Genomic DNA, 27,911 nt, shown 5'->3' on the forward strand with positions numbered 1-27,911 from the left:
GCCCATGTAATGCTTTGTAGGTTAGCAGTAAAACCTTGAAATCAGCCCTTGCTTTGACAGGAAGCCAGTGTAGGGAGGCTAGCACTGGAGTAATATGATCAAATTTTTTGGTTCTAGTCAGGATTCTAGCAGCCATATTTAGCACTAACTGAACTTTATTTAGTGCTTTATCCGGGTAGCCGGAAAGTAGATCATTGCAGTAGTCTAACCTAGAAGTGACAAAAGCATGGATTAATTTTTCTGCATCATTTTTGGACAGAAAGTTTCTGATTTTTGCAATGTTACGTAGATGGAAAAAAGCTGTCCCTGAAATGGTCTTGATATGTTCTTCAAAAGAGAGATCAGGGTCCAGAGTAATGCCGAGGTCCTTCACAGTTTTATTTGAGACAACTGTACAACCATTAAGATTAATTGTCAGATTCAACAGAAGATCTCTTTGTTTCTTGGGACCTAGAACAAGCATCTCTGTTTTGTCCTAGTTTAAAAGTAGAAAGTTTGCAGCCATCCACTTCCTTATGTCTGAAACACTTGACACAACACTCAGCTGTACATTCCAATGAAACATGGTGAAGCCCCAAAATTGCCCTCACTAGAAGCCTGTGTTTTGCTTTGGAGAACTGGAGAGATTTCGACTGGTTTCCCCACAGCATGAAAAGGGTTGTGAGTAAGTTCTCTGACTCTTCGTATATATGTATCGCCGTTTGGCTGGCCCTGCCTAGTTGCATCGGCTCGAGAAGAAGAGATGAATCGTCAGACTTTGGGAGGTTAGCATGTCTTGGGATATTAAATGCTAACCTCTCCCTGTTATTGTAATGTTGAGAGGTTAGCATGTCTTGGGGTTATGATATAAAATGCTAACCCCACCATGTTATTGTAATGATGAGAGGTTAGCATGCTATGATATTGGTGCCTCTAACTTTTTTTTTTACTTTCTCACTCATCATTATTCACGTTTCACTTTAACCTCATAGTCATTTAATCATTTCAAAGTACGGAGTCAAAACAACAACTAATGTGTCACTGTCCCAAAACTTTTGGATGTCACCTTTTCCTAAATATCTGGTTTGTCTGTTTTGTGACTTGAGATTTGTCTTTTCATTCCAGGCTGAATGTGGGTGTGGCAGTGAAACTGTCCAGACTGGTTAGGAGGATAGAGAGAGGTGCTACTCCCCTGATTGTCCCAGAATTCTCCTTGGTCCTAAAGAGCAGCCAGACACCAGAGATTGTGTTATCCAGGGCTCTGAGTAATGTGGTGTCCCTGCTGAGACTCTGGAGGGTTCAGTGTCTGGACCTGACTGACCTTTGGATCCAGGGTCACTCTCTCATCACACTGCTGTGTCACCAGGGACCTCTCTCTCTCAGGTCAGTCTGAAGCTGATGTTTTTTAAAGTAGAAATTGCATTGTTTTTCTTCATATTTCTGACAGCCTGTATGTTCCAACCTCCTAGACTAAACTCAGACACTTTGCAGCAGCTGACTGTAGTTGTGTATGAAGCTCAGGACAAGGAGTTGACTCAGTGGTTCCTGGAGAAGGTTGGTGGAGACCTGACCTCCTGCAGGCTGGACTGGGAGGTGCTTCTCTCTCTGCTGCAGCATTCAACCCACAACATCACTGTGGACCTCAAGAAGAACCGGCTTCTAGAGAAGAGCATCTCAGATCTTCTCCCCTTTCTGGGAAGGGTTACTCTCAAGAGGTGGTTGAACTTCTATCTCTGTTCAGACTTTCTAGAAATAATAAAATAACTATTTGTATCCAGTGACATGTTGTTCTGAGTTTTCCTCTGTAATATCATTAGGGTTTTATTCAATAGGTGGGAGACCTTCATTCAATATTTATAGTCTTTAATTATTAATGTTCTATCCATCTAGTTGTTACTATGTGAGTTATCCTTTATAAAACCTTGACATAACCACAACAATCCTTTCTCCATGTTTGTTCAGGTCCAGTTCCAGCTTTGTAAAGTCCACCATCAGACAGATCTATGACAGAGCCAGTGAATGTGTGTCCAGTTTGTTGAGTTCTTCAGACCATTGGATCAACCTGAACAGCAGAGAGCTGGACAGAGTGGACTGTACTGCTCTGTGTTTTACCCTGCAGCACAGCCACCAAGTCAAAGTCAACCTGCTGTGGACCTCCATACCATCGGGGGAGATAGAGAGCATCCTGCCTCTTCTGGACAGAGTCTCCCAACTCAGGTTTAGTTGGCACTCTTTGACCCTGCTAGAATGGATAGAACTATGGGGCTTTCCACTTCCTGACTGATTTAACCTCTAATTTAACCTCTAAACCTACCCTTAGTGTAAAGTACTAACCTTAAAACCTCTTAGGGATCCCCTACAATCCCCTACGGCTAGAATCCCGTTAACGGGATCGATTTGACATCATCCTGTAAATTGCGGAGTGCGAAATTCAAAAACACTAACTTCGTAATATTAAACCTTCATGACATGTGTCTTACATCATTTAAAATATACACTTCTTGTTAATCCAGCCGCTGAGGGGCAGATTTCGGGTCGAGAGCCAGACCCGGTCCCACGGTGCGAACACCGGGGCCTCACTGCGGTGACGTGACCATGGGCGGCTTCCCCTGTCTCCTCTGCTCGTCTGTACCAATCGTCCACCTCGGGAGCCTCGGTCTGACTCTGATGCCACGGTGCCAGAACCGGCTGGCACCCCAATACACATTGAAAGGGGGAGAGGTTAGTGGAGGAGTGGCGGAGCGAGTTCTGCGCCATCTCTGCCCAGGGCACGAACGCCACCCACTCCCCCTGACCGGTCCTGGCAATAGGACCGCATGAACCTGCCCACATCCTGGTTCACTCTTTCCACCTGCCCATTACTCTCGGGTTGAAAACCTGAGGTGCGACTAATCGAGACCCCCAAACGTTCCATGAATTCCCTCCAGACTCTTGAAGTTAACTGGAGACCTCGATCAGACACTATATCCTCAGGCACCCGTAGTGCCGGAAGACGTTTGTGAACAGGGCCTCCACAGTCTGTAGAGCCGTAGGTATCCTGGGCAGAGGGAGGAGATGACAGGACTTAGAGAAACGATCCACAACGACCAGGATCATGGTGGTTCCCTGTGAGGGAGGCAGATCCGTCGAAAAATCCACAGATGTTACCAAGGCCGTTGTGGAATGGGTAAGGGATGTAGCTTACCTCTGGGCAGGTGTCTAGGAGCCTTACACTGGGCAAAGTGTAGGAGCCTTACACTGCCGAGCAGCAGGAAACATAAACCCTCACATCCTTTGCCAAGGTGGGCCACCAGTACTTCCCAGTTAGACATCGCACCATCCGACCGATCCCCGGATGACCAGAGAAGGGTGAATAGATCAACTGGTCCTGGACAGCAGACGGAACATAGAGACGCCCGACGGGACACTGGGGGGGGGAGGGAGCGGGCTCTTTACGCAATGCCTGCTAAATGTCCACGTCCAGCTCCCAGATGACCGGCACAACCAAGCAGGAAGCCTGGAGTATGGGAGTCTGATTTATGGACCGCTCCTCTGCGTCATACAGTCGGGACAGTGCGTCTGCCTTAACATTCTGGGAACCTGGTCTGTAGGACAGGGTAAAGAACAAAGCTTTACCAAAGCTTAAAGCTTTAACTACAGCACTACGGTCCCCCACATCATAGTTTCGCTCTGCCGGGCTGAGCTTCTTCGAGAAGAAAGTACAGGAGTGGAGCTTCGATGGCATGCCCGAATGCTGAGAGAGCACTCCTCCTATCCCAGGCTCAGACGCGTTGATCTCCACTATGAACTTCAAAGAGGGATCCGGATGGGCCAGCATGGAAGCCGAGGTAAACAGAGCCCGTAGTTGCCCAAAAGCTCTGTCCGCCTCAACCGAACACTGCAGCCGTACATGACCCCCCTTCGGTAGTGAGGTAATGGGAGCACCACCACCTGGCCAAAATCCTGGATAAATCTGCAGTAGTAATTGGCAAACACTAAACATCGGTGCACCTCCTTTACCGTGTTGGGAGTCGGCTAATTACGCACGGTTGAAATGCGGTCCCTTAGGAAGTAGACTGCTTGCTGAAAGAACAGGCATTTCTCAGCCTTGACGGACATATTAGTATATTAGAATATATTAGAATGTCATCGATATACACCACTACACCCTGCCCGTGCAGGTCCCTGTCTCGTCTACAAAGGATTTGAAGACAGATGGAGCATTCATCAACCCATACGGCATGACAAGGTACCCATAATGCCCTGAGGTGGTACTAAACGCCGTCTTTCACTCGTCTCCCTCCTGTATACGCACCAGGTTGTACACGCTCCTGAGATCCAGTTTAGTGAAAAAGTACGCCCCGTGCATTGACTCAATCGCCGTGGTAACTGTAATTGTATCTCACAGTGATTTTGAGACCTCGATAATCAATGCACGGACGCAGACCTCCATCCTTCTTTTTCGCAAAAAATAAACTGGATGAGAAGGGTGAAGTGGGGGACCAAATATACCCCTGAAGCAGGGATTCAGATACATACATATTTTTACAATTACAGGTATGTAACAGATCTGACAGACTTTCTAATCTCGAAAGAATAAGTACAGTGGAGAGAACAAGCAGTTGATACACTGCCGATTTTGCAGATTTTCCTACTTACAAAGCATGTAGAGCTCTGTAATATTTATCATAAGTACACTTCAACTGTGAGAGACGGAATCTAAAACAAAATCCAGAAAATCACATTGTATGATTTTTAAGTAATTAATTAGGATTTTATTGCATGACATAAGTAATTGATCACCTACCAACCAGTAAGAATTCCGGCTCTCACAGGCCTGTTAGTTTTTCTTTAATAAGAAGCCCTCCTGTTCTCCACTCATTACCTCTATTAACTGAACCTGTTTGAACTCGTTACCTACATAAAGGACACCTGTCCACACACTCAATCAAACAGACTCCAACCTCTCCAACCTCTCCACAATGGCCAAGACCAGAGAGCTGTGTAAGGACATCAGGGATAAAATTGTAGACCTGCACAAGGCTGGGATGGGCTACAGGACAATAGGCAAGCAGCTTGGTGAGAAGGCAACAACTATTGGCGCAATTATTAGAAAACGGAAGAAGTTCAAGATGACGGTCAATCACCCTCGGTCTGGGGCTCCATGCAAGATCTCACCTCGTTGGGCATCAATGATCATGGGGAAGGTGAGGGATTAGCCCAGAACTACACGGCAGGACCTGGTTAATGACCTGAAGAGAGCTGGGACCACAGTCTCAAAGAAACCCATTAGTAACACACTACACCGTCATGGGTTTAAATCCTGCAGTGCACGCAAGGTCCTCCTGCTCAAGCCAGCGCATGTCCAGGCCCTTCTGAAGGTTGCCATGACCATCTGGATGATCCAGAGGAGGAATGGGAGAAGGTCATGTGGTCTGATGAGACAAGAATAGAGCTTTTTGGTGTAAACTCCACTCGCCGTGTGTGGAGGAAGAAGGATGAGTAGAACCCCAAGAACACCATCCCAAGCATGGAGGTGGAAACGTCATTCTTTGGGGATGCTTTTCTGCAAAGGGGACAGGACGACTGCACCGTATTGAGGGGAGGATGGATGGGGCCATGTATTGCAAGATCTTGGCCAGCAACCTCCTTCCCTCAGTAAGAGCATTGAAGATGGGCCGTGGCTGGGTCTTCCAGCATTACAACGACCTGAAACACACAGCCAGGGCAACTAAGGAGTGGCTCCATAAGAAGCATTTCAAGTTCCTGGAGTGGCCTAGCCAGTCTCCAGACCTGAACCCAATAGAACATCTTTGGAGGGAGCTGAAAGTCCATATTGCCCAGCGACAGCCCCGAAACCTGAAGGATCTGGGGAAGGTCTGTATGGAGGAGTGGGCCAAAATCCCTGCTATAGTGTGTGCAAACCTGGTCAAGAACTACAGGAAACATATGATATCTGTAATTGCAAACAAAGGTTTCTGTACCAAATATTAAGTTCTGCTTTTCTGATGTATCAAATACTTATGTCATGCAATAAAATGGTAATTAATTACGTAAAAATCACACTCTTTGTAAGTAGGAAAACCTGCAAAATCGTCAGTGTATCAAATACTTGTTCTCCCCACTGTATGTGAGAATATATGTCTCCATAACCACCGTCTCCGCGACACACGTGACTCCTGGGAAGAGCAGGAGATTTATCGCCCCGTCAATGGAGTGGTAATTGAGTCGCCATCTCTTTACAGAAGGCGAGAGCCAAATCGGCATATTCGGGGGGAATGCGCACAGTGGAGATCTGATCTGGACTTTCCACTGTGTTAGCACCAACGGAAACCACTACACACCTCCCCGATCACTCTCGCGAACACCCTGTGAGAGCCCTCTGTTGCCATGAAATGATGGGGTCATGCCCAGTACCACAGGAAACACAGGAGAGTCAATGAGAAAGAGACTGATTCTCTCCTCATGCCTTCCCTGCGTCAGGCTCCCCACACTCCAGAGCTCTCCCAGAGAGACATGAGACGAGTACTTCCCGAGGGAGCTGGGTGAATGGTGGCCAGGTACAGGTCCAGTTGTAATATGAACCCCTTGCACCGGGCTGCCGTCCCATCATACTCCCTGGGAAGGGAGAGACGCATGCCACTGGAACTGGATCCAGGAGGAATGGGTAGAGGTAACTCCGGTTGCGTTGGTCGAGGCGCAGCATGGCACCAAGATGTTGGATCAGTGTGAAATGGATAATACAAAAATGGAGCAGCGATGGCTAGTAAACCGGTGACATCGACCGCCAAACAAGGAGAGGTTCTTCGGGGGAAGTCGTGACAAAAAGACTGTGTTCAATATGAACGCCAAATTAGCAAGCGCGCGTCTCCTCCATTGCGCACAAAACCACTGATGTGACCCTAACAGTCATCACACTGTAAGTCAAAATTCTTATTCATTTTTCAAAAAACAGCCTCAAAACCTTGAATAATGACAGTTGACAATTACTGAAAGCTATATCAATTGGTGGACGGACATAGGAGATTTCTAAAGCTTTACAAAATAAAAGCCTGTGATTTAATTTACATTTTTTCTGGTCGGATTTTCTTCAGATTTTCGCCTGCCATATCAGTTCTGTTATACTCACAGACATTATTTTAACATTTTTGGAAACTGTAGAGTGTTTTCTATTGTATGCATATCCTAGCTTCTGAGTCTGAGAAACAGGAATCTTACTTCGGGCACGCCAACTCTCCAAACTTCCGTATACTGCCCCCTAGCCCGAAGAGGTTTACCTCAGCTAGGGGTAGAATTGAAGGGGGTCGCCTGGGAGTTGACCCGACTAACATTGTTATTGTCTTTATCAATGTTTTAATGTGTGATGGTGTGTAAATAAGTCTCTCTCTCTGTCTCTCTGTAGTGTTGACAGGAGGTTACTGCTGAGTTTCCTCCAGTGCTGTGCTTCCTCTCAGATCCAGCAGGGGGCGCCATCATCACCACCAACAGCAGTATGGCTGCTCAGGTCTCTGCACTACAGACTGGACTTCTCCTGCTCCTCCTCTGTGGACCTGTCAGTTCAGGACCAGGAGAAGGCTCTGTGTCTGACCACTGACCACTGCATGGCCATCAACTCTGTTCTGAAGCAGAACCAACACAGCACCCAGCTGGTCCAGAACCAGGTCCAGCTCATCCTAAGAGACTGTGAGGTGAAGGACAGAGCACTGAGGGAGCTGCTTCCCATCCTGCATATTGTCAAGCTGAGGTTAGACACACAAAGGCAAACATTTGACCAACTAGTTAATCAGTAGGAGTTAAACCTACTCTGTGTCATAATGTTGACTCTGCTCCTTGTCCTCTCAGCCCCAGCAAAGCTCTGCTACTTCAGCTGCTGGACCTTGTGTGTGAGGGGATTGAAGAGGGGCTGCTGAGGCACGCAGAGTCCCTGTGCAGAGCCCTGGATGGGGAGCTGGACCTCAGTGAGACCAGGCTGGACCAGAAGGCCTGTGGATCTCTGGCCCTGGTTCTGGAACACTCAGAGGGTCTGTCAGAACTGGACCTCAGCCACTGTCAACTCACAGACCACCAGCTACAGCCCCTGATCACACACCTGCATAAAGTACAAGTCCTGGAGTGAGTGGCTTTCACTGTGTGTGTGTCCATGTGACTGCATGACAAATGTCTGATCTCTCTCTCTCTGTCTCTGTCTCTGTCTCCGTGTGTGTGTGTTGTAGCCTGAGCCACAATGTCATCACTGATGCTCTGACTGACAGAATACTCCAACTGGTCTCTACCAACACTTCAATACACACCATACGGTAAGGTTGTGTGTGATGGTGAGCAAGAGCATGTGTGTGTGGGAGATCATATGGGTGAGTCTGTTTCTGGGGGCAACTGTTGGAGGATGGAGATTTGTTGTCGAATGATGTAATAATGATTCATAATAATCATGTTCTATAGACTCTTCAACAACAGAATCCAGGACAGAAGACCCTTCCTGACAGACAAGAGGTTTGACATCTGGTGAAACAACATCAGGTCTTAGTTCAGGAAGAGAAGGCTGAATCCAGGACAGAAGACCCTTCCTGACAGACAAGAGGTTTGACATCTGGTGAAACAACATCAGGTCTTAGTTCAGGAAGAGAAGGCTGAATCCAGGACAGAAGACCCTTCCTGACAGACAAGAGGTTTGACATCTGGTGAAGATAATTTATAATAACAGGATAATGTGTCAATGTAGAAGGCTGGTTCAAAATCACACTGATTGATCTGAGAAAATTGTCCTACTGTATATTCTGGTGGACACAGTGGTACTTAAGTAAAAATACTACTTGGGATTGCTGTATCACAACCGGACGTGATTGGGAGTCCCGTAAGGTGGCGAACAATTGGTACTAAAATTTTTTAAAAAGTACTACTTATGCCGTTTGTTAGTGTATCTGTACTTTACTATTTATATTTTTGAATACTTTTACTTCACTACATTCCTAATGAAAATAATGTACAGTTTACTCCATTCATTTTCCCTGACACCCAAAAGTATTTAGAATACTTAGCAGGACACGAATATGGTCCAATTCACACTCTTATCAAGTGAACATCCCTGGTCATCTCTACTTCCTCTGATCTGATGGACTCACTAAACAGAGAACATCCCTGGTCATCTCTACTTCCTCTGATCTGATGGACTCACTAAACAGTGAACATCCCTGGTCATCTCTACTGCCTCTGATCTGATGGACTCACTAAACAGAGAACATCCCTGGTCATCTCTACTGCCTCTGATCTGATGGACTCTCTAAACAGAGAACATCCCTGGTCATCTCTACTTCCTCTGATCTGATGGACTCACTAAACAGAGAACATCCCTGGTCATCTCTACTTCCTCTGATCTGATGGACTCTCTAAACAGAGAACATCCCTGGTCATCTCTACTTCCTCTGATCTGATGGACTCACTAAACAGAGAACATCCCTGGTCATCTCTACTTCCTCTGATCTGATGGACTCTCTAAACAGAGAACATCCCTGGTCATCTCTACTTCCTCTGATCTGATGGACTCTCAAAACAGAGAACATCCCTGGTCATCTCTACTTCCTCTGATCTGATGGACTCTCTAAACAGTGAACATCCCTGGTCATCTCTACTTCCTCTGATCTGATGGACTCTCTAAACAGTGAACATCCCTGGTCATCTCTACTTCCTCTGATCTGATAGACTCTCGAAACAAACTCAGTTTGTAAATGATGAGTCCCTGTGGCTTTCCGTAAATGTAAAAGACAAGAAAATCGTGCCGTCTGGGTTTCTTAATATTATTTGAAAGGATTTATTCTTTTAATTTTGATACTTAAGTATATTTTAAATACTTTAAGACCTTTACTCAGGTAGTATTTTACTGGGCGCCTTGCACTTTTCCTGGGTCATTTTCTATTATCTTTACTTTTACTTTTTTGTGTACTTTTTCCACCACTGCTTAAATGGAATCATAAAAGTAGTTAACTCTTGAATGTGTGAGTGAGTGTGAGGGTTAAGAACATGTAGTTTTATTTACCAGTTTGTGTGTAAATACTTTATTCATACATTATTTTGTTTCTTTTAATAAATGATTGGAATGAACTTGTTTTATTCATGTGTTTTAAGCTTTTATTTTTTATTTTTTCATACTTGATGCTTTTTGTTGATCAATTTGTGACATTTATAGTTTTGTTTTGAACAGATTACTGTGAATGTGTTCTACAATTGTTTGTTGATGACAGCTTTAAACACTCTTGGCATTCTCTCAACCAGCTTCACCTGGAATGATTTTCCAACAGTCTTGAAGAAGTTCCCACATATGCTGAGTACTTGTTGGCTGCTTTTCCTTCACTCTGCGGTCCAACTCATCCCAAACCAATTGAATTCAGGTGATTGTGGAGGCTAGGTCATCTGATGCAGCACTCCATCACTTGTCTTCTTTGTCAAATAGTCCTTACACAGCCTGGATTGGGTCATTGTCCTGTTGAAATACAAATGATAGTCCCAATAAGCGCAAATCAAATGGGTTGGCGTATCGCTGTAGAATGCTGTGGTAGCCATGCTGGTTAAGTGTGCCTTGAATTCTAAGTAAATCACAGACAGTGTCACCAGCAAAGCACCATCACACCTTCACACCACCACCTCATGCTTCATGGTGGGAACCACACGTGCTGAGATCACCGTTTACCTACTCTGCGTTTCATAAAGACACGGCGGTTGGAACCAAATCATCTCAGATTTGGACTCATCAGCCCTATTTCTTGGCCCAAGCAAGTCTCTTCTTCTTATTTGTGTCCTTTAGTAGTGGTTTCTTTGTAGCAATTTGACCATAATGGCCTGATCCATGCAGTCTCCTCTGAACAGTTGATGTTTAAAATGTGTCTGTTACTTGAACCCCGTGAAGCATTTATTTGGGCTGCAATCTGAGGTGCAGTTAACGTGACTGAACTTATCCTCAGCAGCTAACAGGTAACTCTGGGTCTTCCGTTCCTGTAATTTCTCTTTGCTTATTTGAGCTGTTCTTGCCATAATATTGGCTTGGTCTTTTACCAAATAGAGGTATCTTCTGTATACCACCCCTACCTTGTCGCACCACAACTAATTGGCTCAAACTTATTAAGAAGAATAGAAGTAGAGGTGACTCTGGGTCTTCCGTTCCTGTGGCATTCCTCATGAGAGCCAGTTTCATCATAGAGCTTGATGGTTTTTGAGACTGCACTTGAAAATGTTTTTAAAGTTCTTGAAATGTTCTGCATTGACTGAACTTCATGTCTTCAAGTAATGATAGACTGTAATTTCTCTTTGCTTATTTGAGCTGTTCTTGCCATAATATTGGCTTGGTCTATTACCAAATAGAGGTATCTTCTGTATACCACCCCTACCTTGTCGCAACACAACTAATTGGCTCAAACTTATTAAGAAGAATAGAAATTCCACAAATTAACTTTTTACAAGGCACACCTGTTAATTGAAAGTAATTCCAGGTGACTACCTCATGAAGCTGGTTGAGAGAATGCAAATACACTTTTTTTGGATACTACATCATTCCATATGTGTTATTTTATAGTTTTGTCTTCCACTATTATTTTAAAATGTAGAAAAAGGTAAAAATAAAGAAAAACCCTTTGAATGAGTAGGTGTGTCCAAACGTTTGACTGGTACTGTCTGTATATATATATATGTGTGTGTATGTGTATATATATGTATGTGTGTATATATATATATATATACACACAGACAGTACCAGTCAAACGTTTGGACACACCTACTCATTCAAATAACCTAACCTCTTTCAAAATAACATATATAGTGGACTAAATCACCTGTTTTATTACATCCCCTATATCTGTCTGTTTCTCGTTTTTTTCCCCTGTGTCATCATTATTGTCGTTTGTGTTTCCCTTGTCCAGACGCTGTTCTTGTTTTGTCTGATGTCCGTATTCTGTTTCTGTCCGTTGGTTATTAAATGTTCACACCCTTACTTGCTTCTCGTCTCAAGCGTTGGTCTTCACAGTCCTAGTTCAAGTCAGAACAAAGCTGCCTGACGGGGTCACATACACATTGAAACATCCAGCCCAAAGTGGGAGGTTTAGAGAATACTTTCTTAGTTCCCAAAGTAAGATCATTTTACCTCCATTGGTTGTAAATATTAGGGATAAATATGCATTCCATTTCATCTAATTTTAGCCTCTTCCATTTGCTTTGTGCATACCATCAAATCTAATTGTAACACTCACATGTTTAGTAGATGTTATTGGTCACACTCACATGTTTAGTAGATATTTTTGGTCACTCACATGTTTAGTAAATGTTATTGGTCACACTCACATGTTTAGTAAATGTTATTGGTCACAATCACATGTTTAGTAAATGTTATTGCATGTGTAGCGAATTGCTTGTATTTCTAGCTCCAACAGTGCAGTAACATCTAACGATTTTACAACATATACCCAATACATACAAATCTAAAGTAAAGGAATGGAATTAAGAATATATAAATGTATGGATGAGCAATGTCAGAGCGGCATTGACTAAGATACAGTAGAAATAGAATACAATGTGAGATGAGTAATGCAAAATATGTAAACATTATTAAAGTGACTATTGTTCCATTATTAAAATGGCCAGTGATTTCAAGACTATGTTCGTAGGGCAGCAGCCTCTAAAGTGCTAGTGATGACTATTTAAGTTGATGACCTTGAGATAGAAGTGCCGGACCATTCTCTCAGGTCCCAGCTTTGATGCCCTGTTCTATTGATGTGATTATCAGTTGATGATGTATTTCTTTCCTTTTGTTTCCATAACAATCATCTAGGGACAGGTGTTGGAAATGAGTTTAGGCTGGAAACACTATAGTCCATCTGAAGATTGTTTAATGTGATGATGTGTTGGTACTTGTCTCTATCCAAATAAAACAAAACACACACGTTTTAAGACTTTTTTCTGGTATCAAAACAGAAAAACCTCCCAAATGTTTACATTTTTTGACCGTTTAAATTATTTATATTTTGTTTGTGTTTTTAATAAATGTCCCATGAGGCACATGATTGTTTGTCACAGTGTTTTCTCTAAAGGTTGAAATCATTACTAGTAAATAGTAAATAATCACTTTCAAGTTATTGCTGGTATGAACGCGATCCCACCCGACGTGTGTTTCTTTTCATGACGATGTAAAAGTTGTTTGTTGAAGACATCTCCCTCTGACAGGCAGATCTCGGGATGCCCAGATCCGCCCATTTACCAGGAAACACCATATTAGGTAAAGGATGTCAACGGAATCGGTTGGCGTTCAATCTTCCAGCATCAAGAGAGAGAACCACTGAGGTGGCGAGATTTCAGACCCCTTGTCACGTAGAGTAGGCCAGAAGGCTAAACTGGATAACCTAACCTCTATCAAAATAAAAAGATGGCGGAACCGCAAAAGTTCTTCTGTGCAAAGGTGTTTATTTACAAGTGATTCCGGAACAAAAAACAACAATACTGCCATCAACGTCTACCTTATGGGACAGCTTAAAAACAATGCTGCCCCATCCACAGCTCAATCCAAACTGCCTCTCCATGACTGAAAGAGAGGCTCCTTTTGTAGGGCTAGCCCCTCCCCTCAGAACAATTAACCCTAATTAATTAATCAATTAACAATACAAACCTACATTTTCCATGAACTAAACATACTAAAGGATATACATTGCAACACGGTTTTAAACAATATCACAACATAACATTTACAACATTACATCACTACTGACAATATCTTTCAATATGCCCATATGCATTAATGAGCCATTTGGGACAGGCACTATAAAGCCAACCCAATTCCCTTAGCTCGGGTCCTTTTCCAGCATACCCGGAAGCTACAGAGAAGGAGAGAGAGGAACAGAACAAACAAACAATGCGCTCATCCACAACATTGATAAGTATAATAATTATTGTATCTCTCAAATATGAACATTGACAAGTGTGAAATGCATGCACCAAGACAGAAGTTAATTTGTGTGTCGACCCACATTGTTAACTTATCTTATAATGGCGCAGGGAGGAGTGATGAATATGTGTGTGCGTTAAAGAACCAAATGCTGCCCGCGGCCAGTGACGGACTTCTACGTCACACCCCTCTAACGACACATTTTTTTTAAATCGACTAGCGACAAATCTAGCAACTTTTTCTGGTGTTATTGGAGACTTTTGGAGACTGACGTGAAAGCACGTATCTTACTCTTCCAAAGCACTCACAGGCGGCCCAGCACAGCAGTCCATCCCAGCTGCAATCAGAGCAGGAGATGTTCACCCCTTCATGTCCAGACTGCAAATGACGCTGGCTGATTCCCGCCCTGGCTTACATTCAGGGATGTAAATGTAAAATTTGCTTTGTCAAAAATAAATTACTGTACAAAAAACATTAAAAAAATAAGTAACTCCACCAGTGTCTCTTTTGGGTCACTTTTGTGGTAAAAGAGGAGGATATATATATATAGTGGACTCACCTGGACTAAATCACCTGTTTTATTACATCCCCTATATCTGTCTGTTTCTCATTTTTTTCCCTGTGTCATCATTATTGTCGTTTGTGTTTCCCTTGTCCAGACGCTGTTCTTGTTTTGCCCTGGCTTACTTTCAGGGTACTGTACAAAAAAAAACGTGAAAAAAATATGTAACTCCACCAGAGTGTCTCTTATGACATAAAAAAACAAGAATCGACAGAAGAAAGTTCATTTGTACTAAACATATTTAGGCTGTTTTTTTACTCACATTTTGTCTCTTCCACAACGTTATTCCTCTCTCCTACAGCATCAATCAAAATTACATGCACATGGCCAATTATGCAAATTAGGTGATGCCGTCTTTTAGCGACATCTAGCGACTTTTAGAACAGTCAATAGCTACTTTCCTTACTGAGGAGTTGGCAACACTGACAGGAACTGGACAGACGCTATCCTACAATACAGGATTACTATTGTAGGTGAAAATTTATGACGATGGTTGATTTTCCAGTATTTAGACTGTTCCCCCAGCAGTATTGAGTCAGACAACATAAGGTTACTTAATAGACATGTTTATGTTAATACAGGCTGAGCTCAGGAGATGGTCAGCATGGAGTTAATCACTAGACATGCAAAAACAAGAATGTCAGTGAAAAATGTATGCCTGTGCTGTTGTTAGTGGCCTGAGGGAAGTCATTACCTGGTCCTGTGACTAGCATTGAGACATGCAAATGCATTATGTATGCCGTGCAGCTGTAGGCCTGAAGGAAGTCATTGCTTGGTCGACGAGCGTTAATCAGCTACAGTACATAGGGGTAGGGACCATGTGTGTTATCTGAAAGTGGAAACCTATAAAGCCTGAGTTCTGTGGCAAGAGAATTTGGTTTTTCCATGGAATTGCTCTGCTTTGTTACTTCTGTAATAAAGTCTAATTGAATTTACATGTTACGGTATCTGTGAAATATTTGATTCAATATTCCACAACACTATCAGCAAGAGATAACCACAGAGGTATACAGGAACTGGACAGACACTATCCTACAATATAGGATTACTGTTGACAAGAGAGACCCTGCTAAACACATTTACAGTTTAGTAGATTTAGTTGTCTATAGGAAATGACAAGACATTTAGTAGATTTTGTTGTCTAATACAAATGAAAACACATTTACAGTCTAGTAGATTTTGTTGTCTAAAGGAAATGAAAACACATTTACAGTCTACAGGATTTAGTCGTCTAAAGAAATGCCAACTCATTTACCGTCTAATAGATTTAGTAGTCTATAGGAAATGAAAACACATTTACAGTCAAGTAGATTTAGTAGTCTATAGGAAATGAAAACACAATTACTGTCTAGTAGATTTATTTGTCTATAGGGAATGACGACACATTTAACATCTTGTAGATTTAGTTGTCTATAAGAAATGCCAGCACACTTACATTCTAGTAGATTTAGTTGTCAATAGGAAATGATAAGACATGAGATTCATTAGTCTATAGGAAATGAAGACATATTTACAGTCTAGTAGATTTAGTTGTCTATAAGAAATGACAACACATTTAGAGTCTAGTAGACTTTGTTATCTAAAGGAAATGCAGACACTTTTACAGTCTAGTATATTTAGTGGTCTGTAGGAAATGAAAAGACATTTATAGTCTAGTAGACTTTGTTATCTAAAGGAAATGCAGACACTTTTACAGTCTAGTATATTTAGTGGTCTGTAGGAAATGAAAAGACATTTATAGTCTAGTAGATTTAGTTGTCTATAAGAAATTACAACACATTTACAGTCTAGTAGATTTAGTTTTCTATAGGAAATGACACCACATTTACATCTAGTAGATTTAGTTTACTATAGGACATGAGAACACATTTACAGTTTAGTAGATTTAGTTGTTTATAAGAAATGACAACACATTTAAAGTCGAGTAGATTGAGTTGTAAATATGAAATGACAACACATTTTCTGTCAAGAAGATTTAGTTGTCTACTGGAAATGCTGACACATTTACAGTCTAGTAGATTTAGTTGTCAATAGGAAATGACAACACATTTACAGTGTAGTAGATTTAGTTGTCTATAGGAAATGTCAAAACATTTAGTCTAGTTGATTTAGTTGTCTATAGGAAATGCCAACACATTTACACTGTACTAGATTTATTTGTCTATAAGAAATGAAAAGACATTTACACTGTACTAGATTTATTTGTCTATAAGAAATGACAAGACATTTACAGTCTAGTAGATTGAGTAGTCTATAGGAAAATGCAACACATTTACCGTCTAGTATATTTCGTTGTCAATAGGAAATGACAACACATTTTCAGCCGAGAAGATTTAATTGTCTATTGAAAATGCGAACAAATTTACAGTCTCGTAGATTTAGTAGTCTATAGGAAATGCCAACACATTTACAGTCTCGTAGATTTAGTTTTCTATAGGAAATGACAACACATTTACACTGTACTAGATTGATTTGTCTATAAAAAATGACAACACATTTAGAGTCTAGTAGATTTAGTTTTCTATAGGAAATGACAACACATTTACAGTCTAGTAGATTTACTTGTAAATATGAAATGAATAGACATTTACAGTCTAGTATGTTTAGTGGTCTATAGGAAATGCCAACACATTTACCGTCTTGTAGATTTAGTTTTCTATTTGAAAATGACAACACATTTACAGTCTCTTTGATTTTGTTGTAAATATGAAATGAATAGACAATACAGTCTAGTATATTTAGTGGTCTATAGGAAATGCCAACACATTTACAGTGTAGTAGATTTAGTTGTCAATAGGAAATGACAACACATTTACAGTCTCTTTGATTTTGTTGTAAATATGAAATGAATAGACAATACAGTCTAGTATATTTAGTGGTCTATAGGAAATGCCAACACATTTACCGTCTAGTAGATTTAGTTTTCTATAGGAAATTCCAACACTTTTACAGTCTAGTAGATTTAGTTTTAAAAATGAAATGAATAGACATTTACAGTCTAGTATATTTAGTGGTCTATAGAAAATGCCAACACATTTACAGTGTAGTACATTTAGTTGTCTTTAAGAAATGACAACATATTTACAGCCTAGTATATTTAGTTGTCTACAGGAAATGCCAACACATTTACAGTCTTGTAGATTTAGTTGTCTATAGGAAATGCCAACACATTTACACTGTACTAGATTTATTTGTCTATAAGAAATGACAAGACATTTACAGTCTAGTAGATTGAGTAGTCTATAGGAAAATGCAACACATTTACCGTCTAGTATATTTCGTTGTCAATAGGAAATGACAACACATTTTCAGCCTGTCATGTCTTGTTATGTCTGTTCCTGTCCTTTCTCTTCACTCTGTCTCTCTCTGCTGGTCTTTTTAGGTTACCTTCTCTGTCTCTCATTCTTCAGCTGTTCTACATCTCCCCTAACTAGCTCATTCACTCTTTCACACCTGTTCTCTCTTCCCCCTCTGATTAGGTCTCTATTTCTCTCTCTGTTCCTGCTACTTTCAGTGTCTGATTCTTGTTTGTGTTTTTGATGCCAGAAGCAAGCTGTCGTCTCGTTTGCTTCCACCTTGTCCTATCCTGTCGGAGTCTGCCTGGCAGGTGCATCCTGCACTATACTACGTTCTTTTTGTTCCATTGTCAACGTTGGAAGAGGATTTATGCCATTCCTGTTTTTCATTAAAGAACTCTGTTTTCTGTTAAAACCGCTTTTGGGTCTTCACTCAAGTACATAACAGAAGAATCAGACCAAGAATGGACCCAGCGGCTCCGGACCCTTTTCACTCCGCCGTCGAGATCCAGGGAGCGATGCTAGGCAGACACGAGGAGGAATTGTCTGCTGCTCGACATGCCGTTGAGACCCTGGCCGTCCAAGTCTCCGACCTCACAAGACAGGTTCACCAACTCCACCTCGATCCACCGCCCACTTCCAGGGTTTCCGAGTCTCCGGAGCCCAGGATCAACAACCCGCCCTGTTACTCTGGGGAGCCCACTGAGTGCCGCTCATTCCTCACTCAGTGTGATGTGGTGTTCTCTCTCCAGCCCAACACTTACTCCAGGAGCACAGCCCGCATCGCCTACGTCATTTCTCTCCTTACCGGACGGGCGCGTGAGTGGGGCACGGCAATCTGGGAGGCGAGGGCTGAGTGTATTAACCAGTTTCAGGACTTTAAGGAGGAGATGATACGGGTTTTTGACCGTTCTGTTTTTGGGGAGGAGGCTTCCAGGGCCCTGTCTTCCCTATGTCAGGGGAATCGATCCATAACGGATTATTCTATTGAGTTTCGCACTCTCGCTGCCTCTAGTGACTGGAACGAGCCGGCTTTGCTCGCTCGTTTTCTGGAGGGTCTCCTCGTTGAGGTTAAGGATGAGATCCTCTCCCGGGAGGTTCCTTCCAGTCTGGACTCCTTAATAGCCCTCGCTATTCGCATAGAGCGACGGTTTGATCTTCGTCGCCGAGCTCGTGGAAAGGAGCTCGCGTTCTCCGTTGCTCCCCTCTCCACATCACTGCCACCTGCCGCATCACTGCCACCCTCCTCCGCCGGCTCGGATGCTGAGCCTATGCAGCTGGGGGGTATCCGCATCTCGGCCAAGGAGAAGGAACGGAGAATCACCAATCGCCTCTGTCTCTACTGCGGCTCCGCTGGTCATTTTGTCACCTCATGTCCAGTAAAAGCCAGAGCTCATCAGTAAGGGGAGGGCTACTGGTGAGCGCAACTACTCAGGCCTCTCCTTCTGGATCACGCACTACCTTTCCGGTCCATCTCCGCTGGCCCGGTTCATCTGCTTCCTGCAGTGCCTTGATAGACTCTGGGGCGGAGGGCTGTTTTATGGACGAGACCTGGGCTCGGGAACATGACATTCCTCTCAGACAGTTAGGGGAGCCCACGGCCTTGTTCGCTTTAGATGGTAGTTCTCTCCCCAAGATTCAGCGTGAGACGCTGCCTTTAACCCTCACTGTCTCTGGTAATCATAGCGAAACCATTTCTTTTTTAATTTTTCGTTCACCTTTTACACCTGTTGTTTTGGGTCATCCCTGGCTAGTGCGCCATAACCCTTCTATTAATTGGTCTAGTAATACTATCCTATCCTGGAATGTTTCTTGTCATGTGACCTGTTTAATGTCTGCTATCCCTCCTGTTTCCTCTGTCTCTTCTTCACAGGAGGAGCCTGGCGATTTGACAGGGGTGCCGGAGGAGTATCACGATCTGCGCACGGTGTTCAGTCGTTCCAAGGCCACTTCTCTCCCTCCACACCGGTCGTATGACTGTAGTATTGATCTCCTTCCGGGAACTACTCCCTCCCGGGGTAGATTATACTCTCTGTCGGCTCCCGAACGTAAGACTCTCGAGGATTATTTGTCGGTTTCGCTCGACGCCGGTACCATAGTCTCCTCCTCCTCTCCCGCCGGAGCGGGGTTTTTTTTTGTTCAGAAGAAGGACGGGTCCCTGCGCCCATGCGTGGATTATCGAGGGCTGAATGACATAACAGTTAAGAATCGTTATCCGCTTCCTCTTATGTCTTCAGCCTTCGAGATCCTGCAGGGAGCCAGGTTTTTCACCAAATTGGACCTTCGTAACGCCTACCATCTCGTGCGCATCAGGGAGGGGACGAGTGGAAGACGGCGTTTAACACTCCGTTAGGGCACTTTGAATACCGGGTTCTTCCTTTCGGCCTCGTTAACGCTCCAGCTGTCTTTCAGGCACTAGTTAATGACGTCCTGAGAGACATGCTGAACATTTTTGTTTTCGTTTACATGGACGATATCCTGATTTTTTCACCGTCTCTCTCGATTCATGTTCAGCACGTGCGACGCGTCCTCCAGCGCCTTTTGGAGAACTGTCTTTATGTGAAGGCTGAGAAGTGCACTTTTCATGCCGCCTCTGTCCCTTTTCTCGGTTCCGTTATTTCCGCTGAGGGCATTAAGATGGATCCCGCTAAGGTCCAGGCTGTCATTGATTGGCCCGTTCCTAAGTCACGCGTCGAGCTGCAGCGCTTTCTGGGCTTCGCTAATTTCTATCGTCGTTTCATCCGTAATTTCGGTCAGGTGGCAGCTCCCCTCACAGCCCTTACTTCTGTTAAGACGTGCTTTAAGTGGTCCGTTTCCGCCCAGGGAGCTTTTGATCTTCTTAAGAATCGTTTTACATCCGCACCTATTCTTGTTACACCTGACATCTCTAGTCAGTTTGTTGTTGAGGTTGACGCGTCAGAGGTGGGCGTGGGAGCCATTCTTTCTCAGCGCTCTCTCTCTGACGGCAAGGTCCATCCTTGCGCGTTTTTCTCTCATCGCTTATCGCCGTCAGAACGTAACTATGATGTTGGTAATCGCGAACTGCTCGCCATCCGCTTAGCCCTAGGCGAATGGCGACAGTGGTTGGAGGGGGCGACCGTTCCTTTTGTCGTTTGGACTGACCATAGGAACCTTGAGTACATCCGTTCAGCCAAACGACTTAATGCGCGTCAGGCTCGTTGGGCTCTGTTTTTCGCTCGTTTCGAGTTTGTTATTTCTTATCGTCCGGGCTCAAAAAACACCAAGCCTGATGCTTTATCTCGTCTCTTCAGTTCTTCTGAGGTCTCCACCGACCCCGAGGGGATTCTCCCTGAAGGGCGTGTTGTCGGGTTGACTGTCTGGGGAATTGAGAGGCAGGTAAAGCAAGCACTCGCTCACACTCCGTCGCCGCGAGCTTGTCCTAGGAACCTTCTGTTCGTTCCCGTTCCTACTCGTCCGGCCGTTCTTCAGTGGGCCCACTCTGCCAAGTTAGCCGGCCACCCCGGCGTTCGGGGTACGCTCGCTTCCATTCGCCAGCGTTTCTGGTGGCCCACTCGTGAACGTGATGCGCGTCGATTTGTCGCCGCTTGTTCGGTCTGCGCGCAGACTAAATCTGGGAACTCTCCTCCTGCCGGCCGTCTCAGACCGCTTCCCATTCCCTCTCGACCGTGGTCTCACATTGCTTTAGATTTCATCACCGGACTGCCTTCATCAGCGGGGAAGACAGTTATTCTTACGGTTGTCGATAGATTCTCTAAGGCGGCTCATTTCATTCCTCTCGCTAAGCTCCCTTCTGCTAAGGAGACGGCTCAGATCATTATCGAGAATGTTTTCCGAATTCATGGCCTTCCGTCTGACGTCGTTTCCGACAGAGGCCCGCAGTTCACGTCTCAATTTTGGAGGGAGTTTTGCCGTTTGATTGGGGCTTCCGTCAGTCTCTCGTCCGGCTTTCATCCCCAGTCTAACGGTCAAGCCGAACGGGCCAATCAGACTGTTGGTCGCATTTTACGCAGTCTTTCTTTTCGTAACCCTGCGTCTTGGTCAGAACAGCTCCCCTGGGCAGAGTACGCCCACAACTCGCTTCCCTCGTCTGCTACCGGTCTATCTCCTTTTCAGAGTAGCCTCGGGTACCAGCCTCCGCTGTTCTCATTTCAGCTCGCCGAGTCCTGCGTCCCCTCCGCTCAGGCTTTTGTCCAGCGTTGCGAGCGCACCTGGAAGGGGGTCAGGTCGGCACTTTGCCGTAATAGGGCGCAGACTGTGAGGGCCGCTAATAAGCGTAGGACCAAGAGTCCTAGATATTGTTGCGGTCAGAGAGTATGGCTCTCCACTCAGAACCTTCCCCTTAAGACAGCTTCTCGCAAGTTGGCCCCGCGGTTCATTGGTCCGTTCCGTATTTCCCAGGTCATTAATCCTGTCGCAGTGCGACTTCTTCTCCCGCGCTATCTTCGTCGCGTTCACCCGGTCTTCCATGTCTCCTGTGTTAAGCCCGTTCTTCGCGCCCCCGCTCGTCCCTCCCCCCATCCTTGTCGAGGGCGCACCCATCTACAGGGTTCGTAAGATTTTGGACATGCGCCCTCGGGGCCGTGGTCATCAGTACCTAGTGGATTGGGAGGGGTACGGTCCTGAGGAGAGGAGTTGGGTTCCCTCTCGGGACGTGCTGGACCGTTCGCTGATCGATGATTTCCTCCGTTGCCGCCAGGTTTCCTCCTCGAGTGCGCCAGGAGGCGCTCGGTGAGTGGGGGGGTACTGTCATGTCTTGTTATGTCTGTTCCTGTCCTTTCTCTTCACTCTGTCTCTCTCTGCTGGTCTTTTTAGGTTACCTTCTCTGTCTCTCATTCTTCAGCTGTTCTACATCTCCCCTAACTAGCTCATTCACTCTTTCACACCTGTTCTCTCTTCCCCCTCTGATTAGGTCTCTATTTCTCTCTCTGTTCCTGCTACTTTCAGTGTCTGATTCTTGTTTGTGTTTTTGATGCCAGAAGCAAGCTGTCGTCTCGTTTGCTTCCACCTTGTCCTATCCTGTCGGAGTCTGCCTGGCAGGTGCATCCTGCACTATACTACGTTCTTTTTGTTCCATTGTCAACGTTGGAAGAGGATTTATGCCATTCCTGTTTTTCATTAAAGAACTCTGTTTTCTGTTAAAACCGCTTTTGGGTCTTCACTCAAGTACATAACACAGCCGAGAAGATTTAGTTGTCTATTGAAAATGGGAACAAATTTACAGTCTCGTAGATTTAGTAGTCTATAGGAAATGCCAACACATTTACAGTCTCGTAGATTTAGTTTTCTATAGGAAATGACAACACATTTACACTGTACTAGATTGATTTGTCAATAAGAAATGACTACACATTTAGAGTCTAGTAGATTTAGTTGTAAATATGAAGTGACAAGACATTTACAGTCTAGTTGATTTATTTGTCTATAGGAAATTACAACACATTTCCATTCTAGTAGATTTAGTTTTCTATAGGAAATGACAACACATTTACAGTCTAGTAGATTTAGTTGTAAATATGAAATGAATAGACAATACAGTCTAGTATATTTAGTGGTCTATAGGAAATGCCAACACATTTACCGTCTAGTAGATTTAGTTTTCTATAGGAAATGACAACACATTTACAGTCTCGTTGATTTTGTTCTCTATAGGAAATTCCAACACTTTTACAGTCTAGTAGATTTAGTTGTAAATATGAAAGGACAAGACTTTTACAGGCTAGTAGATTTAGGGGTCTATAGGAAATGACAACACATTTACAGTCTCGTAGATTTAGTTGTCTGTAGCAAATCCCAACACATTTACGGTATAGTAGATTTAGTTGTCTTTAGGAATTGCCATCACATTTACAGTCTAGTAGAATTAGTTGTCTGTTGCAAATTCCGACACATTTACAGTCTAGTAGATGTAGTTGTCTGTAGAAAATGACAACACATTTACAGTGTAGTAGATTTAGTTGTCAATAGGAAATGACCACACATTTAGAGTGCAGTAGATTTAGTTGTCTGTAGCAAATTCCAACACATTTACAGTCTAGTAGATTTAGTTGTCTTTAGGAATTGCCATCACATTTAAAGTCCAGTAGATTTAGTTGTCTTCAGGAAATAACAACGCATTTCCAGTCTAGTAGATTTAGTTGTCTGTAGAAAATGACAACACATTTACAGTATAGTAGATTTAGTTGTCAATAGGAAATGACCACACATTTAGAGTGTAGTAGATTTAGTTGTCTGTAGCAAATTCCAACACATTCACAGTCTAGTAGATTTAGTTGTCTGTAGGAAATGAAAAGACATTAATCGTCTAGTAGATTTAGTTGTAAATATGAAATGACAAGACATTTACAGTCTAGCAGATTTAGTTTTCTATAGGAAATTCCAACATATTTACAGTCTATTAGATTTAGTTGTCTGTGGGAAATGAAAAGACATTCATCGTCTAGTAGATTTTGTTGTCTATAGGAAATTCCAACACATTTACAGTCTAGTAGATTTAGTTTTCTATATTAAATTCCAACACATTTACAGTCTCGTAGATTAAGTTTTCTATTGGAAATGACAACACATTTACAGTGTAGTAGATTTAGTTGTCTGTAGGAAATGAAAAGACATGTATGGTATAGTAGATTTAGTTGTCAATAGGAAATGACAACACATTTACAGTGTAGTAGATTTAGTTGTCTATAGGAAATGTCAAAACATTTAGTCTAGTTGATTTAGTTGTCTATATGAAATTACAACACATTTACATTCGAGTAGATCTAGTTTTCTATAGGAAATGACAAAACATTTACAGTGTAGTACATTTAGTTGTCTTTAAGAAATGACAACATATTTACAGTCTAGTATATTTAGTTGTCTACAAGAAATGCCAACACATTTACAGTCTTGTAGATTTAGTTGTCTATAGGAAATGCCAACACATTTACACTGTACTAGATTTATTTGTCTATAAGAAATGACAAAACATTTACAGTCTAGTAGATTGAGTAGTCTATAGGAAAATGCAACACATTTACCGTCTAGTATATTTCGTTGTCAATAGGAAATGACAACACATTTTCAGCCGAGAAGATTTAGTTGTCTATTGAAAATGCGAACAAATTTACAGTCTCGTAGATTTAGTAGACTATAGGAAATGACAAGACATTTACAGTCTCGTAGATTTAGTTTTCTATAGGAAATGACAACACATTTACAGTCTAGTAGATTTAGTTGTAAATATGAAATGAATAGACATTTACAGTCTCGTTGATTTTGTTCTCTATAGGAAATTCCAACACTTTTACAGTCTAGTAGATTTAGTTTTAAATATGAAATGAATAGACATTTACAGTCTAGTATATTTAGTGGTCTATAGAAAATGCCAACACATTTACAGTGTAGTAGATTTAGTTGTCTATAGGAAATGAAAACACATTTACAGTCTCGTTGATTTTGTTCTCTATAGGAAATTCCAACACTTTTACAGTCTAGTAGATTTAGTTGTAAATATAAAAGGACAAGACATTTACAGGCTAGTAGATTTAGGGGTCTATAGGAAATGCCAACACATTTACAGTCTAGTAGATTTAGTTGCCTGTAGCAAATCCCAACATATTTACGGTATAGTATTTTTAGTTGTCTTTAGGAATTGCCATCACATTTACAGTCTAGTAGAATTAGTTGTCTGTTGCAAATTCCAACACATTTACAGTCTAGTAGATGTAGTTGTCTGTAGAAAATGACAACACATTTACAGTTTCGTTGATTTTGTTGTAAATATGAAATGAATAGACAATACAGTCTAGTATATTTAGTGGTCTATAGGAAATGCCAACACATTTACCGTCTAGTAGATTTAGTTTTCTATAGGAAATGACAACACATTTACAGTCTCGTTGATTTTGTTCTCTATAGGAAATTCCAACACTTTTACAGTCTAGTAGATTTAGTTTTAAATATGAAATGAATAGACATTTACAGTCTAGTATATTTAGTGGTCTATAGACAATGCCAACACATTTACAGTGTAGTAGATTTAGTTGTCTATAGGAAATGACAACACATTTACAGTCTCGTTGATTTTGTTCTCTATAGGAAATTCCAACACTTTTACAGTCTAGTAGATTTAGTTGTCTACAGGAAATGCCAACACATTTACAGACTTGTAGATTTAGTTGTCTATAGGAAATGCCAACACATTTACACTGTACTAGATTTATTTGTCTATAAGAAATGACAAGACATTTACAGTCTAGTAGATTGAGTAGTCTATAGGAAAATGCAACACATTTACCGTCTAGTATATTTCGTTGTCAATAGGAAATGACAACACATTTTCAGCCGAGAAGATTTAGTTGTCTATTGAAAATGGGAACAAATTTACAGTCTCGTAGATTTAGTAGTCTATAGGAAATGCCAACACATTTACAGTCTCGTAGATTTAGTTTTCTATAGGAAATGACAACACATTTACACTGTACTAGATTGATTTGTCAATAAGAAATGACAACACATTTAGAGTCTAGTAGATTTAGTTGTAAATATGAAGTGACAAGACATTTACAGTCTAGTTGATTTATTTGTCTATAGGAAATTACAACACATTTCCATTCTAGTAGATTTAGTTTTCTATAGGAAATGACAACACATTTACAGTCTAGTAGATTTAGTTGTAAATATGAAATGAATAGACATTTACAGTCTAGTATATTTAGTGGTCTATAGGAAATGCCAACACATTTACCGTCTACTAGATTTAGTTTTCTATTTGAAAATGACAACACATTTACAGTCTCGTTGATTTTGTTGTAAATATGAAATGAATAGACAATACAGTCTAGTATATTTAGTGGTCTATAGGAAATGCCAACACATTTACAGTCTAGTAGATTTAGTTGTCTATAGGAAATGACAACACATTTACAGTCAAATGATTTTGTTCTCTATAGGAAATTCCAACACTTTTACAGTCTAGTAGATTTAGTTGTAAATATAAAAGGACAAGACATTTACAGGCTAGTAAATTTAGGGGTCTATAGGAAATGCCAACACATTTACAGTGTAGTAGATTTAGTTGTCTGTAGCAAATTCCAACACATTTACGGTATAGTAGATTTAGTTGTCTTTAGGAATTGCCATCACATTTACAGTCTAGTAGAATTAGTTGTCTGTTGCAAATTCCGACACATTTACAGTCTAGAAGATTTAGTTTTCTCTAGAAAATGACAACACATTTACAGTGTAGTAGATTTAGTTGTCAATAGGAAATGACCACACATTTAGAGTGTAGTAGATTTAGTTGTCTGTAGCAAATTCCAACACATTTACAGTCTAGTAGATTTAGTTTTCTATAGGAAATGACAACACATTGACAGTCTAGTAGATTTAGTTCTAAATATGAAGTGACAAGACATCTACAGTGTAGTAGATTTAGTTTTCTATAGGAAATTCCAACACATTTACAGTCTAGTAGATTTAGTTGTCTGTAGGAAATGGAAAGACATTCATCGTCTAGTAGATTTAGTTGTAAATATGAAATGACAAGTAATTTACAGTGTAGTAGATTTAGTTGTCTATAGGAAAATCCAACACATTTACAGTCCAGTAGATTTAGTTGTCGACTGGAAATAACAACGCATTTCCAGTCTAGTAGATTTAGTTGTCTTTAGGAAATGAAAATACATTGATAGTCTAGTAGATTTAGTTGTCTGTAGGAAATGACAACACATTTAGAGTGTAGTAGATTTAGTTGTCTGTAGCAAATTCCAACACATTTACAGTCTAGTAGATTTAGTTTTCTATAGGAAATGACAACACATTGACAGTCTAGTAGATTTAGTTCTAAATATGAAGTGACAAGACATCTACAGTGTAGTAGATTTAGTTTTCTATAGGAAATTCCAACACATTTACAGTCTAGTAGATTTAGTTGTCTTTAGGAATTGCCATCACATTTAAAGTCCAGTAGATTTAGTTGTCTTCAGGAAATAACAGCTCATTTCCAGTCTAGTAGATTTAGTTGTGTGTAGGAAATGGAAAGACATTCATCGTCTAGTAGATTTAGTTGTAAATATGAAATGAAAAGTAATTTACAGTGTAGTAGATTTAGTTGTCTATAGGAAAATCCAACACATTTACAGTCCAGTAGATTTAGTTGTCGACTGGAAATAACAACGCATTTCCAGTCTAGTAGATTTAGTTGTCTTTAGGAAATGAA

At 41.9% G+C, this 27,911-nt stretch overlaps 1 protein-coding gene across 2 annotated transcripts in view; it reads left to right on the forward strand.

Moving 5' to 3' along the window:
• Positions 1-12,998, forward strand: part of LOC135535773 (uncharacterized) — a 37,126-nt gene extending 24,128 nt beyond the window's left edge. For both annotated transcript variants that reach the window (XM_064962203.1, XM_064962202.1), the window contains 7 exons: positions 1,105-1,362; positions 1,449-1,694; positions 1,942-2,196; positions 7,361-7,702; positions 7,801-8,070; positions 8,172-8,255; positions 8,398-12,998. In XM_064962203.1, coding sequence (XP_064818275.1) covers positions 1,105-1,362; positions 1,449-1,694; positions 1,942-2,196; positions 7,361-7,702; positions 7,801-8,070; positions 8,172-8,255; positions 8,398-8,464 — 1,522 coding nt within the window. In that variant the 3' untranslated portion in view covers positions 8,465-12,998. The remainder of the gene's footprint in view (positions 1-1,104; positions 1,363-1,448; positions 1,695-1,941; positions 2,197-7,360; positions 7,703-7,800; positions 8,071-8,171; positions 8,256-8,397) is intronic.
• The last annotated feature ends 14,913 nt before the right edge of the window (positions 12,999-27,911 follow it).

This window comes from Oncorhynchus masou, unplaced genomic scaffold (genome assembly GCF_036934945.1).
Source record: "Oncorhynchus masou masou isolate Uvic2021 unplaced genomic scaffold, UVic_Omas_1.1 unplaced_scaffold_514, whole genome shotgun sequence".
Taxonomy (NCBI): domain Eukaryota; kingdom Metazoa; phylum Chordata; class Actinopteri; order Salmoniformes; family Salmonidae; genus Oncorhynchus; species Oncorhynchus masou.